A 15,868-nucleotide genomic window follows, 5' to 3' on the forward strand; every position below is an offset into this window, starting at 1 on the left:
GAATCACTCATACACAGTTTGCTAGTCTTCTGTGCTCTCTACTTGGGGCCAAATAAATAGCGCACAGAGTTAAGCAGCTTCAATGAGAGTTGCCATGGTGTCTTACTTTTAAACTATCTGAGAAAACAAATGAATGGCCTTTGAAGATACTGAATAAAGAAATTATCAAAAAGTTGATGCTATAGTGGCTTTACACAAAGATAAGTTAAGTGTAATATACTTTTGCAATCAGTGATGAGCTTCAGAACTTTACAAATATAACACAAACTAAAATTAAATTTTGTAAAGTATGCTTCTATTCAATCATGCAAAAATTACTAATGCAGAGATGCTGCCTAATAAATAGATTTTGCATGGGAGAAGATGTATTTAAGATTCTCTTTTCCATATCCATCTATGCCTTTCCTGTGAGCAGAATGACAAGAGCTAAAATTAAAGAAAAGTAATAAGGCAGATGTAAACTGGCTCTCAGGGGCTCAACCTTAATTTTATATTACATATTCTATGCACATCAACTCATATTACAATTTTGTCAGCTGTGCCTATGAGGCACATAACATATGCTAGGTGCACAAAATATGTTATGAATATTTACATGACGGGTGGTTTGGGGCTGTTTAAAAGGCAGATCCTCAGAGTGAGTAGCATTGAGATGCTCGGCAATTTATAAAAACGATTTTTTTTCCGCAGTTAAGAGGGACCATACAAAAAAAATACAAGATAAAAATATATTTAACCTAACAAAGTAGCACTTCACAGAAGAATACATAAATTCATTTATGTGAGTCAAATTGAATTATTTATTGGAACATAATGGATGAAATCCAGCTCTGTGGGGTTACTACCTAAGGTGGGAAACAAGAAGAAAATCTAAATGATCATTCTTTGGAACTTAGGAGGGGACAGGAATGGAAAGGCACGCCACAGTGAAGATATGGAGGGTTGGCTCCCCTTTGAAAGAAGTAGACGTTTTATCATTTCAAATTATTTTATGAGGTGATGACACCCAATTCTGTCACCTAGAATACTAGAAATTAAATCTGAAATATTCCACCATGGGAGAACTAAGATAATAAATACATGGTCTTGAAATTTTTATCTATCTAAAGCCTCCAAATACATTCTGCCTCAATCCATTAGGACTTCTCAACTTACGCAAAATATTTAGGAAAAGCTCAAGTAGTTATTAATAAAGTCTCATTTGCGGAGGCTAATTTCCAGCTTTCCAGTCTTCCTCCGTTGCTCTTTATCCCCCATGGACTCCGGTACCAGCAGAGGCAATGCTATACTATTACTGTCGGTTAATAAAAATTTCTCACTGTTTAAGGAGGTGGCGATGCTAGCTACTCTGATTTGCTCATTAGATACAGTACACATGTATCAAATTATTACACTGCACCCCACAGATACATAGAATTAAAATGATAATTAATGAAAGTCAATAAGCTTAAAAGAAAGAAACAATACTAAAGTATCCTGGGGATTCTGAGAATTCTAAAGCCCAGAATACTTTTCATAAAGCTTACCATCCGACAGTCTATTCACCAGGATACGAATATGAATATGTATAGATATGTATGTGAAGAAATTTTTTATTTCATCCAACTAAGAGCTAACAAAATCAGTGAATAGAGAGAAGGAGGCATAAGCCAAGACTTTTCAGTTAACAAAGAGAAGTTTCAAGAAAACCAAGCTACTTACAGAATCTACCAGGTTGACCACAGACTTTGCAAAGTTGTTGGTGTGCGCGTGAGAAGAGCGGTGCTTCTTATACTGGGGAGCAAAAAGATAAACAGTCACTATCAAATCCTAATCGACGCTATGAGCAGAGACCTCTGCGGGATACTAGAAATGTGCATCAAAAGGTCAGAAATTGGTTTGTGCCACACTGGAGACAGTGTTGCTTTTTTTTTTCTTCTTCTTCTTGTTCTTTCCCTGCAACCGAAACCAAGGCAGCAAAACTGTAAAATACTCAAGATATCCCAGGGCATGAAGGAGCCTACAGAAGTGTTCCTGGAAACTCTGTCCCTAGAAGTCAACCTTTCATTCAGTCTTAAAAGCAACCTATTTGGCTCTTTTGTTTTTATAAAAATGAATCTTTACCATCTACAAAGGGCTTAGACGAAAACCCAGTGTCAATGGGACACCTTCCTCACTTTAAACTCAAGGCCATGCACAGGTCAAGACCATTTCTTTTCAGGTAGCACTCCAGATATTGTCCAAGATGGGGAAGAATTTGCCTTGCATTCAGTAAGTCCCTCGTGAGGATGCCACTCCTAGAGCAAGCCTTAATTTTGCATGATCAAATCCAAAGAAGGACTAAAAAGTCAAAGAAGTATGCCAAACAATAATGGATCACTATAATTACTTAAGGAAACTTAGCAAAAGCGCTCTATATGTCAATACGTGGGCCTGGCATAGTGATGCACATCTATAATCTCAGCATTTGTGGGACAGAGGTAGGAAGAGCCCTTGAGTCCAAGAGTTCCAAAACTGCCTGTCAATATAACCAGGCTCTGTCTCAAGAACAGAGCAAAACATCTATGGGCATTTGCTTGGGTTTGGGGGAGGTCTGGTTTTGTTTGTACTACAGGAGACACAGTCCAAGACTGCATGTTCTACCACTGTAGAACAAACGTTCCACCGTTGTACTCTGCATCCCCCACTAATGGGCTGCATTTTTATCAGGAAGTCGGATACTTTACTTAACATATGTTGAAGAGGAGGACCTCCGAAAGCTCAAGTCTGCTGTAGGAGCACCATGACCTCAACTCCTCCATGAGGCTATTGCTAGCTTTACAACCACAAGAAAAAATAAAAACATGGTTTAAACCAATGATTTTTTGTACTATGCAAATCTTTGAAATTTATCTTCAATTACAGTTATTAAATCAATTATATCTTTCAGAAAGATTAAGAATATTTATAATAAAAATCACATTTTTTCCTCCTCCTATAATCTTAGATACTTCCCAAAGACCCTACCTCTGAATACCACGACCATGTGAATTTGAAAACTGTTCCTAAACTATGAATTTCAAAAGACACATTGGGACCAGTGCAGGAATTCTGAACTGTGATTCCGAGGTACCAAATGTGAACGGCCTGTTTAGTGCCAAAACAAAGATGCTGAGTTCACAGTTAGTTCCCTGAGTACGGAACTCAGAAGTCTAGAGCTCTGAAGTATGGGCTGGAAGATCTCAGGTCATAATCCTATTTAAAGACTTCAAGCTGGAAGCCATCGTCAGGAAGGGCCACAGAGTCCTGAGTCAACTTAGAGGTTGGGGCTGGGGAGTAGGCAGATACAATATCTGAGAAGTCAGATATTAAACAGTTAGAGGGAGGACTACTGTCTTAGAAACCAGAAAAGAAGAAAGCTGTTCAAAAAGGAAAGAAAAAGAGAGAAAGAGGGAAGAAGGGGGGAGAGAGAGAGGGAAAGAGGGGGGAGGGAGAGAGGGAGAGAGGGGGGAGGGAGGGAGAGAGGGAGAGAGGGAGGCAAGGAGGGAGGGAGAGGAGAGCAGGGGCAGACCAGGGCTGAGGAGGAAGCTCAGGAGAGTGACTTGCTGGGTTCCCAGCCCCACAGAGGAAACACTAGTTTTATTAACTTGAAATCCCATTTCCTGGGCACCTAGGATCGATGAACAACTGTCTCTCCTTCAACACAGCTTTATGGAAGTGAGATTTATTAATCCTCAAATAATTTATCTGGGATCATGGGGCTGAAAACAAATTTGTCTTATTCTGAGCTGGAAGATGAGATTAACTTATTCAGTTATGAAATTCTTATGAAAGAGTTATAAGCTACTGTTTATTAAATAGCCCCAACAAGTCAGGATCACTGATAAAAATTTGTAATTTGTTTGGTACATAAAAAAAAATACAGTGGTTTTTAAATAAGGAAAACCAAATGAGGTTTTAATTGAAAAAATATTTGAGCCATCATTGATTTTCACTTACTGGTTCATATTTAATAACGCAGCAGTAATGGAAGCAAAACACTGGCTTTGTGTGTGCTTTAAAATATCTCAACCAATTTTTTATTAGGCAGTTTTTTAATATTTATTTTTATCTTAAGCAGCTCAAAGAAATGTTTGCAGACTGTTATCAAGCTATAATTGCTCACAGATTCGGTTCCGCCAGCTAGGTACCAAGATGCTGTCTCCAAATTTGAGAGATTTTTTTTTTCCTTTCTAATTGAAAGCCACTGATAATTGGGCTGCTTGTTCAAAATACGATAGGTGCAATTTTTCAGGCAGCCAATATTAGAGAGAGGAGCTTTAATGCAAATGTAGGCAAAATGTTTCCATTTCCTGCATGAATGAGAACTAATCTGGCAAATAAAGAAAAGCACGCAAGCTCCATTTATGACAGAACCTACCTTCACGTTTTCTGATCACCGAAAACCATTTCCATTTAAACCAGCAAACTGGCTTTCGCTTCCTGAATAAATGAGCCCCTTAAGAAATGTGCCCTTTTGAAAACAATTAAATCAGAACCTTATTTTCAACCCAAAGGTAAGAATTATAAAATCCCGCTGACTCATACAGGACGAACACTGCGAGAAGGGGCTTCTGATGGGAAGATCATGCTAAAGCCCGGCAGCTTGTCTCCAGGCATAGGAAACTGAGGGATTCACTTAGCCCAGCTCACCCTGGCTTGCAGCCCAGGAGGGCGGTGCTCTGCTCCCTACCCGGTCACTGCATTTCTGCAGCAATTTATATTTTAAAACTTCGCTCAGTAGAAAGATTTCCTCCAAAAGGGCTTTTCTCAAATCCTATGAGGGTTCTTAAAAATGAATATTCATTAGGGACGATGATAGAACAGAATGCAACCTATTCTATCTAAGACAAGGGGAATATTTAATGCTATTAGTCCATAGCAATCATTTTTTAAATGCTAGAAACTCTCAGCTTGTTTCACTTTAACCTGGGAATTATCACCATTCAAAAATCAAAGTTGTTTGTTTGTTTTCATTTTGAAAATATATCTCCCCAATTTATCATTAAAATATCATGCCCAATTCTCATCCAATATAAATTTTTGCAATGCAATGAAAATCCAAACTTTGTTGATTTAAAAGCTTTAAATTTCTTTTTTTAATTAAAAGACACGCACTGATAAGAAGGCTCAGTGAGTAACGCTTGCCTCGTAATCCTGGTAACATTAGTCCTCTGAATCCACATAGAGAGAGAGAGAGAGAGAGAGAGAGAGAGAGAGAGAGAGCCTCGTAATCCTGGCAACATTAGTCCTCTGAATCCACAGAGAGAGAGAGAGAGAGAGAGAGAGAGAGAGAGAGAGAGCCTCGTAATCCTGGCAACATTAGTCCTCTGAATCCACAGAGAGAGAGAGAGAGAGAGAGAGAGAGAGAGAGCCTCGTAATCCTGGCAACATTAGTCCTCTGAATCCACAGAGAGAGAGAGAGAGAGAGAGAGAGAGAGCCTCGTAATCCTGGCAACATTAGTCCTCTGAATCCACATGAGAGAGAGAGAGAGAGAGAGAGAGAGAGAGAGAGAGAGAGAGAGAGCCTCGTAATCCTGGCAACATTAGTCCTCTGAATCCACAGAGAGAGAGAGAGAGAGAGAGAGAGAGAGAGAGAGAGAGAGCCTCGTAATCCTGGCAACATTAGTCCTCTGAATCCACATGAGAGAGAGAGAGAGAGAGAGAGCCAGAATTCATGTCAGGCATCTGTAATTCCAGCACCCTATGGTGAGGCAGGGAGTGGAGACTGACTTGCCAGCTGGTCTTGAGCACAGCACAGCAGAAGCAACAAGATAGAAGAAAAAACACTGATCCCTGAAAGCTGATCTCTGACTTCCACACCATGAATGCCTACAGCCATGACACCACACACACACACACACACACACACACACTAATAAACTAATAATAAAAAATAAACATTTTATTTTAAACAAATGTTTAAAATAAATTAAAGGATATTATACCCCAAATAAGATGGTGATTTTTATCACAAAATACGTGGCATAAGCAAATAAAGTTTTCTCTGTAGAAAGTAATATTTTTTGAGAAAGGAGCTATTGCATTTTATGAACAATTGGGGACACTGTGGTACTCTTGCGAGCTCCTTCTCTCTCTCTCTCTCTCTCTCTCTCTCTCTCTCTCTCTCTCACACACACACACACACACACACACACACTAATAATAGGGAACAAAATAAACCTCTAAAGAACTGATATTCCCAGCTACTCATATGGGCAGAATGCACACGCACTTTGCATGTTCAACAGTGTGGTACACAGCTTACTTATTGTATCCATACATTACAAGGGTTGTATAATGGGTGTTAGGGAAAGCTCAAGCTTCTAAAGTCATAATTTCACAGCATGCACAACCATCAGGTTTGAAAAGTAGTTGGGAAAACCTCAGCCTGCAAAAGGGGGCTAAGATGGAGATGCCCCCCCCCCCCCAGCAATGTTCAGAAACTCCGACTGAAGTCTTTCCCAGAGCGAGTCACCACCTAACACTTGGTTCTCCTTACCAGGAACGACTTTCAGGTATACGTAATTCTAACAAATTTTCCTTCTTACTGGCATATCTCAAGAAATTTATTTAAAGACTGGCAGAAAATTAAGTATGTCTACAAAAATAAAAAGAATTCCATGGGGAAAATTATTTTCAATACAACTGAATTAGTATTTAGTAATTAATGGTAATTAATTCGAACATCCTTTAAGGTAAAAGACTCAAATAAAAATTTAAATGTACAGTAAGCCTTTTGTTATGTACAGTCTTAAGGGTTTCTCTGAAGGAACTGTTGACTAGAACTTCATGTGGTCAGCTCAGTACAAAGTACAATTTTATCATAAAGTTTAACTTTGGTTTTCATAAAAAGGACTTAATACTGTTCAAATTTTTATTTCAATATTTTATAAGATTTTACTCATATCTGATGTTTAAATATTTTTCAAAGTTTTCATCTTCCTAGTCTTTCAAAAATATAACTCCATTTCTGTAAAATCAACTAAAACCAATTAATTAGCAATTTTTAGGATTAAACTGCATAACTATAGCAAATAATCACTGGCCTAAAGAGTTTGAAGATTGCAGAAGAAAAATTCAGTCACATCCTTACCTAGCTTCAAATCAAGAGTCTCACTACAGTGGCTTGAAATCACCCACCATGGGAACAGGTGAGCACTGGAGGTGAGCCAATTTTTTAAAAAGTGTATCTAAAAATCTAAAAAATGACTAGGAGGCTCAAATGGGGAGTGGAGATTTCTGCCCATATTTCTCTTCAGCGTTACCGAGTGCAACGTGTTTCACTTGTACAGGTGTAACACAAAGTTATTTGTATCGTCGATATTTGGTAAAAATAAAGCACTGGTTTAAAATGGTCTCTTCAGATAGACCTTTAATTTGTTTGTTTATTTGTTTTCCATTACTAGGGATGGAACACACACACTATGTATCTATCTATCTATCTATCTATCTATCTATCTATCTATCTATATGGTATTTAACAGGAATGTTTTATATGACATTGTATAAGCATTTTATTGTATTATCTCTAAAGCTGTTGTGCACAGAACAAAGGCATGGAACAAAATAATGAATCAGTGACCAAACACCAAGATGTGAAATTTAAAATAAGAATTTTAAACATAGAAAAGTGATAAACATCATATTGGTAAATATCCCCATTGTAATCTCTATTAAAGAGATTACAATTCATAGCTGTAAAAAATTAGTTACTATCTCTTTCTCATCTAGAACACAGTGCTCCATTAGAATCACCAAAAGATTGTGTCTAAATATAGGTACTTTATTATTACAAGCAACAGCTGAAGTGAAATGCATTTCTTGTTTCGCAAGCTATTGGGTATGCTGTGGAGGCCCTGAATGAAAATGTCCCAGAGGCTCACATATTTGAATGCTTGGCCCTAGTTGGTGAAACTGTTTGGGAAGGATTAGGAGGCGTGGCCTTGTTGGAGGAGGTGTGTCACTGGGCATGGGCTTTGATGCTTTAAAAGCCAATGCCAGTCCCTCCATCCTTGCCTCCTGCTTATTGATCAAATGTAAGCTCTCAGCTACTGCTCAGCATCATGCCTGCCTGCCACACTCCCACCTGATGATCATGGACTCACCCTCTGAGGCTGTGTGCAAGGCCCCGATTCAATGCTTTCTTTTATAAGTTGCCTTGGTCATGGTGTCTCTTCACAGCAACAGAGCAGTGACTAAGACAGCATCAATTCTTTAGTCTTACCGTCTTGTGATCATTTACGATCATAAGTTCCAAATACTTCATTTCTTCAAACACACCACGTGATGGCTAAAGAAAATGAGAGATGCATGGTCAGAATGGTGATTGCCATAATGCCTCTCTATTTCTCGGTCAAATCACAGGTAAGCCTTGGATTTCAGGACTCTTCGTTGCCTGTAGTATAAACACCCCAAACAGAAGCCTGGCGAGGCAACCATGCACAGGTGACTAAAAAACGTCAGTGAAAAAACAAGAATTTAGAAAAGACGATTTCAATATCTCTGCTCACCAAAGTTGGAAACAGATCATGTTGTTTCTGTCTGTGTAGTTTTCTTCTGTATGAAATTAGTCTAGAGGAAAAGATACTATGCATATCATAGTAGCTAAAAGTAAATAAATTCCCCTTTCTATGGCATTAAATGATAAAATATTCATATTTACTTAAAATGTCAAAGGGAATTTAAATGCATTTGATGAGAACATCATGCATCTCTGAAATAGGAATCAAAGCGGTAAACAAGAACTAACAGAATGGAATAGAAGTCTAGTAACGGTGTACCAGTTCCCAGCTACTAACAGGAATGGGGCTGGCAGATAACACTTTAGGACTAGAGGCTGTTGGGCTTCTCATTCACATGTATTTATTTTTACAGTTGAAAAGTTAATATGATGGTTTTTTTTTCTCCTTAGTGTACACAGTAACAGGTCCATCTGGGGTAGACGGTAGTAGAAGGGAAGCTGTAGGAGGCAGCTGCTCTTTCAAGAGGAAGCAAAGATCACTAAGTGCACATAAAAATAGTATTCATGGTTAGCATACCAGTATACACTACGCAAGAAAATGATTCAAACTTGAACTAACTTTTAGATCGCTGGGGCGTCTAATTAATTTAACACAGAAAATACATTCAACTAAGTACTATCCAAACTGTGTAATTTGTGCTATAATTACTCATTAAGTTATCTAGAGAATTACCATGTAACCTATAAGCTGTAGAATTAATTCTTGGTTACATGGCATTCACCATATAATTACCGAACAGTCCCAGTCATTAAAGTCTTCTGATCTACTACAAAAAGACTATGGACATATTTAGTTACAACGCCACTGTGCATTTATTAGTGCACAAGAAACATGCAACCGTTACTGGTTATACCATTTCCCATTATTTAGCCACTGTCCCATCACCGATGGAGAAATGACTTTCTGACATTCTGTTCTGAAAAGCTCATTCAGCTTTCAAATTTGGTATAACAGAGTTCTTCATTTTTCATTTGGAAGAAAGACAAATCAACTTGATTGGCCAATATTTCAAAACCCAACTCTTACTAAACTTTTGACAGAAATGTTTTATATGACATTGCACAATCAATATCATCTCTAAAGCTGTTGTGCACTATCCTTATTGCTTGCTTGCTCGTTTGTTTGTTTGTTTGTTTGTTTGTTTTTGTTTGTATCGGGAGGGTGAGCACACGCAGAAGTCATAGATTAACTACTGGAATCAATTCTCTCCTTCCACCTTCAGTGCCAAGGATGGAACTCTGGTTATTAAGCTTCACCTGGTCCGCCATCTCACCAGCCCTACTGTGATTTTCATTAGGAAAACATGTACTCCCATTTTTATAAGAAAAACACGTTGAAAACAGAACTAAAACAACACATTTTTTTTACATGACATCAGAGCTCACAGGACACTCTTATCATTAGTAGGGAGAGAGGAGTAAATAGCATTGTGTGAGAGATGCTCTTGAGACGGAGGCTGTTCCGTGCAGTTTGTTCTGAAGGGGAGAGTCTAGACAGGGTGGAGCAGACTCCCAAGGGGAAGAGGAAGCCTGCGGCCCGGGCCACACTCACACTCACTGCTCTCTTCCTTCTTCTCAGCCACTGTAATTCAGGTAGCAAAGGCCACTGGTCACTGCCATCTGAGCCTGTGTAAGAGGAAAATGAGCATCAAATGGATCTGGACAGCGTTCCACTGAGAATAGTCTCCAAATATTACATGAAAGAACAGTACCGTTGTTAATAATAAATGTCACCACAACGCCAAAATAGCCTGTAGTGAAACGGTGCATAGACTGTCCAACATTTCACGCTCACAAAGACAGCTCAAAATCTATTTCCCTCTTATCTTAAAAAAACATGAGGTATCCAAGGTTGATCAGATGATAGCTGTTTGACCTACAACCATTTAACAACATCATATGAACTCTACTACATATTCCGCCCTATTTTAGAATTTAAAATGATATGTGGCATAAAGTTTTGTATAAATTATGAAAGACTCTGGGCATTAGTATACAGGCATATTATCACATGCCCTCAGGAAATCGAAAGAAGCCTTTGCCCCGATTAAACATGCTACAGATGCTTCGAGGGTGAACAGCCGAGGCAGCGCAGAATGGCGGGTAAACTAACCGCAAGCATGAATGTCCACCCGGTCAGAAAGCAATCATTAATTTACGTTTGGCCACACTCAGGTTCCCAGCCCAGCTTCACGCCAGAGATTCATTTGTCATCGCCACTGAAACATCTCTCGATGTCTCATCCCACGCAAGGCTCAGCTGGGACTCCACTCCCCACCCACGCTGCCGATCTCAGCTCTCAGACCAATTTCCCTTCCCAGCAAGCCTGCACGACTCCAGCGGTCTGTCAAGTCACAGCCCGCAGCACATATCATGGCTATTTTAATTAAAACTTACTGAGATTCTTCATCAGCTTAGAATATTGTCCTGCCAGGGTTTTCTGGATTATGTGTGGTCGGCCTGTGCTTTTCTGAAACAAAGACAATTGCCGGAAATGGAGAAGTGAGACGTGAAGACACTGGGCATCTGTGTTAGTGGGATGCTTTGCTCTAATACCCTTCTACCGTGGGGGCGTTAGTTATCAGAAGGAAAGGGATATGCTTGTTGAATCTCTAATTTTAAATAAAACAGTGCCCTTCAACTCCCCCCCCCCTTTAGATCAAAGCACAGTTTTGTCCGTTCCTCTTAAATCTCAGCTTCTTTCAAAGCCCCGAGTAGGAAACACATAAAAAAGGAGCAGAATGTCCACCAGCATGAGAAAATGTTAGTGCTTTAATATGCTTTTAAAACACAAATTTTAGGGAGATAAAACGGCAATTTTCCCACCAAGCTGTAAATGATTTAAAAATTACGACATCCATAGTTAATTACAGCTACAAGGCAGAACGTACTCACACATCACTGGTAGCATCGTTTGAGAAAGATTTTGAAAATATCCATAAGCAACCTTGAAAACACTCATATCCCTTGCCTAGACATGACACTGACTCCTTAGTATTAGAAGTGGGAGCAGCTTTGAAAGCCGAGAGCTGAGTGCCTGCTAACCAGCGTCGACTTGTGCATTATCCAATTTGTTCCCAACAGGAAGCCCGTGTGGTCTGTACTCTATCCCTGCCCTGTGGTTTCTGCTGCAATGACAAAACATTTACCAAAACCAATCTGAGAAGGAGAGGGTTTGTTCCAGCTTGAGGGTTACAGTCAGTCACGGAAGAAACTGAAGACAGGAGGCAGGAACTGAAGCAGAGACCATGGAGGAGTGCTGCTCACTGCCTGCCCTCCCCTGGTTAGCTCGGCTACCTTTTTATACAGCCCGGGATCCCTATTTAATTCCACCAGTCTAGGGATAGTACCACCCACAGTGGGTGTGGCTATCCTATATGAATCAGCAATTAAGAAAAGGCTCCATAGGCCATTCTGAGGGAGACGGTTCTTCAGCTGAGCTTCCCTCTTCTTAGGTATACCAAGTTGACAACCTAGATCAACCATCACATTTCTATTTAACGAATAGAAATGCTGAGATTCAGAGAAGAAACATGATTGGGTTAAGTTGTGCTATGAAATGATCCAATCAATGTATTTAAAATATACATGGAATTGTCTAATTGAAAAAGGTGATAAGACATTATCTTTGGGGATGGTATGGTGGATCACTACTATTTAGTTAAGCATTTTGCTTTTCAAATTGCCAAATATATTACTAGATTTGGCGTTTTTTGTAATATTGGTAATTGAACCCAGACTCTCATGAATACTAAGCAAGATCTGGGCCACTAAGCAATCCCTAGCCTGCTTTTTGTTTTGTTTTGTTTGGTGTTGTTCTGGTTGTTCATTTTTGTTTGTTTGTTTGAACATATTTGAGACAAGGTCTCACTAAGCTTCCCAGGCTGGCCTTGATCTGAAGTTCCTCTGGTTTCACCTTCCTGTGTAGTGGGGATGACAGGCATACATCACCATACTCAGCTAATACTTAGTTTATGATCATAAAAATATTTATTTAAAAGGCCCTTCTTATTACCTTTGATTGAAAACAATAATTAAAGACATTGCTATTTACTTTCCATTTGCAACAGAATGTGAATTCTCACTGGAACTTTCCTCTCCATACTTCTAACTTACTACAAAGTATGCTAAAATTAATAGTAATAATAATGTGGCCATCCAAAAATCCAAATTCTCTTTTGGTCAGCTCTTTATTCTGGGAACATAAAAAGGCACCTACCATAGGGAAGCTTACCTCTGAATTGCAACACGATTTTTACAACTAATTTCAAGATTCAAGTTCTGCTCCTTTGCCCCCACCCACAGTGGAAACGAGAAGAAATCATTTGTGAACAAAAGGGAGGCAGTGGGAGGCAGGCAGGGAACAGGGGATAATAAGCACGTAGCTATCAGCCTCAAGCAGAATAATTACAGCTACGGCGGTGAAGAACCAGTTCTTTAAACATTTTGATAATAAGAGTTTACATGTACATAAACCCTTTCAGCAGTTCAGTGGGTACTGTAACACATTTATGAATTCACCAGTCTGCAAAAATTGTCCTATTACAGATGCGCTGGAAATTACCTCATTTGCACATTCTTAAAATGAGAAAGCTTAGAGAACTCCCTTGGACTTATTGTCATTGCTTTCTTTGGGGGTTTCTTTGGGGAGGGAGGTAAGAGAGAAGTTGATCACAGCTGAAAGTTAGGTGTTCTGCTGAGTGTCTGACAGGTTTGCTGTAGTGCGGATATCTACCCGCTCACAGAGCAGGGAGAGCGTCTGCTCATCAGAGGATGTAATAATCTAGGGTAAACTGTCATCCTTGCCTAGAAAGTTTTGAAATTATTCATCAAAACCCATACAGGCTTGTTCAAATATCACCTCATACAATTTAATGGCTTTTCTGCCTCAAATTTGAAAGGTTATTCCACAATCATATGTGAGTACGTGTGCAAAGGTCTCACACACACATCACACACATACACACACACACACACACAAACAAATGGTGCCATTTTTGTCAAAAGACTAGATGTTTGGGTTGGAGAGGCTGCTCAGCAGTTAAGAGCTCTCGTTGCCCTTACAGACACAGGCTCAGTTTCCAGCACCCACATGCCTACCTATAATCCTTTATAACTCCACTTCCTGGGGCTCTGATGTCCCTCTACTCACCTCCTCAAGCACTGCACACACAGAGAACACTCATCCATATTAAATGAATAGATAGACAAATAGGTAGACAGACAGATAGACAGACAGGTATGTGGATAGGTAGATGGATGGATTGATGATGGATGGATGGATGGATGGACGGACGGACGGATGGACAGACAGACAGAGAGACAGACATATTATTAATTCCTCACTGACTACTATAGTCTCAAAAGAAAAAACTTTAATGTTCAGTCTGAACATGGTGGCACACACAGAACATTCGGGATGCCTGGATAGCGTAATGACACCCTGTGCCCCACCAAAATGGTTTTCTGCTCTCCATCGAATGGCTGCATTATTGTGATCATCACTCTCAAAACACAGCTTTCCTCAGTACCAGTTGCCTCCCCTGCTGTGACCTCACCGTGTCTTCGCCTGCCAATTTCCACTTTGTCTGAACAGTCGGGTTTCCTAAAGACAGCAGGACACAGCAAGCAGCACCCATCCCAGGGCCTTGGTAACTTCACGGCTCTGGGAGTTTCGATTCCCTTAAGGCCTTTACTCAAGATCCCACACCCACTCACAGCTTGATGGCCCTTTGTGGTCCTCAGCAGGTGTCACCATCTGAAATACCGTGTGTGACCTCTTATTCATTTTTTGCATCCCTGTTCATGGGTCTCAGGACATCAGTTTTATCATGAATGTAAAATGTAGCAAGCTCTCAATATAATATTGGTGTCTACACATTAGACTGCAGAGCTGGTAACACTGTCAGTGGACAGCTTGGCTGGGACACGGGATTTCTGATGACGGCTGCTGGCCTAAACAGGATGAAACACTGTCTCCTTCTCCGTCTCTATCTAACTGTGTGCTGCATCATGTACTCACAGATTTCCCCCACTGAATATTTCTAGGAACAGAAAATAAGTATATTCTTAAACAATTATCTAAAGAAGGTACTAGAAATGAAAGCTTGTCTTATGGAGTCCAGTGCAAAGCAAAGGGCCTCCCTGCTCTCTCTAAAGACCAGAAAGAAGGGGCTTGCTTCAGAATGCCTCGGTAGGATACCTCTGATCTGCTGCCACTGGCACAAGGGTCTAGCATTGTGCCTTCTAAGTCTGAAATCATATAACATGGATGAATGCTCTTGGATGTATTTCACCTTCACCTGATATAAGAAAATTGATGTCACAGACCCACCTCATCATGAATGAGTTCCAGTGGCTCTATCATATACATGAAGGTATTGTCCTCAAACATGCCGCTGTAACACAAGACATCAGAAAGAGAGTCAGCAATGGGGCATCCCAGCAGTGCCTTCATACAGTCCCACATGAACTCCCAGTAGCTGCAGGGAATCCTGCCATGGTCTCAGTGCGCCAAGGACTCTGTTGGGCAGAATGCAAGCTACTAAAGCATGAAGCAGTCCCCCAGAGAGTGCAACCTCTACATGACATGAATCGTTTTTTATTTTTTAAATAAGCCAGTGACAATGGTGATCGGGGATAAGATTTCCCACATCATGAGGAAGGCTCATTTATTTTAGAACCATATGCAATAAGTATAATCTTCTTGTTATGCAAATTATGTATCATCTACGAGAAAGCTGACCACTCCATCACCTAGGAATATTCTAAAACCATCTCTGATTCTGAAGAGGCCGGTAGAAATACGCTTACACTTGTAAATTGTGAATGCCTATTACGTAGTATGCCGTAAATACCACATTTAACTTAGGGAGACATGAGATTTATTTGAAAAGGGTTTTAAGAGCCTTTTTCATTTCATCATCAAAGCTAACTCTTCATCTGAGGCACCATTTAATTTGGATCTAAAATGTGTTTGTGCACGGTTTCAAAGAGTCTGCCTCTGGAAAATGCCTCTTAGCATCCCGTCCTTCCCTGGTTGGTGCCTACTTAGACTCAGATCGACATCTACTGATACCACGTTTGACACACATACCTGTAGGTGCTGCATCGACTAGACCGAGTCACTCTGTTAGCTCCCTGCTAGAGTTTGGGTCTTACATGTTCCCATAGGTCCACTACTAAGGATGCACGCCAGCGGGGTGATACTGGGAGGTGGTGGCACTACCATGAGGTAAGCATCAAGAGCCATGGCGGGGGTCGGGAGAAATGCCTTGCAGGGTATCGTGGGACAAAGTCTCCTCACTCCTCTCTCTCCTAGCCATATGCTGAGCAGTTTTGTTGTCT

General features: G+C 40.1%; 1 protein-coding gene across 1 annotated transcript in view; it reads right to left on the minus strand.

Annotated features, from left to right (window-relative positions):
• The window catches only part of Adam23 (ADAM metallopeptidase domain 23), a 159,461-nt gene that overhangs the window by 55,274 nt on the left and 88,319 nt on the right, over window positions 1-15,868 (minus strand). Inside the window, exons 6-10 of the mRNA XM_042055634.1 lie at window positions 14,856-14,919; window positions 10,919-10,991; window positions 10,074-10,147; window positions 8,225-8,290; window positions 1,702-1,773 (exon numbers count right to left, since the gene is read on the minus strand). Coding sequence (XP_041911568.1) covers window positions 1,702-1,773; window positions 8,225-8,290; window positions 10,074-10,147; window positions 10,919-10,991; window positions 14,856-14,919 — 349 coding nt within the window. The remainder of the gene's footprint in view (window positions 1-1,701; window positions 1,774-8,224; window positions 8,291-10,073; window positions 10,148-10,918; window positions 10,992-14,855; window positions 14,920-15,868) is intronic.

This window comes from Arvicola amphibius, chromosome 8, assembly GCF_903992535.2.
Source record: "Arvicola amphibius chromosome 8, mArvAmp1.2, whole genome shotgun sequence".
In the NCBI taxonomy this organism is placed as follows: Eukaryota; Metazoa; Chordata; class Mammalia; order Rodentia; family Cricetidae; genus Arvicola; species Arvicola amphibius.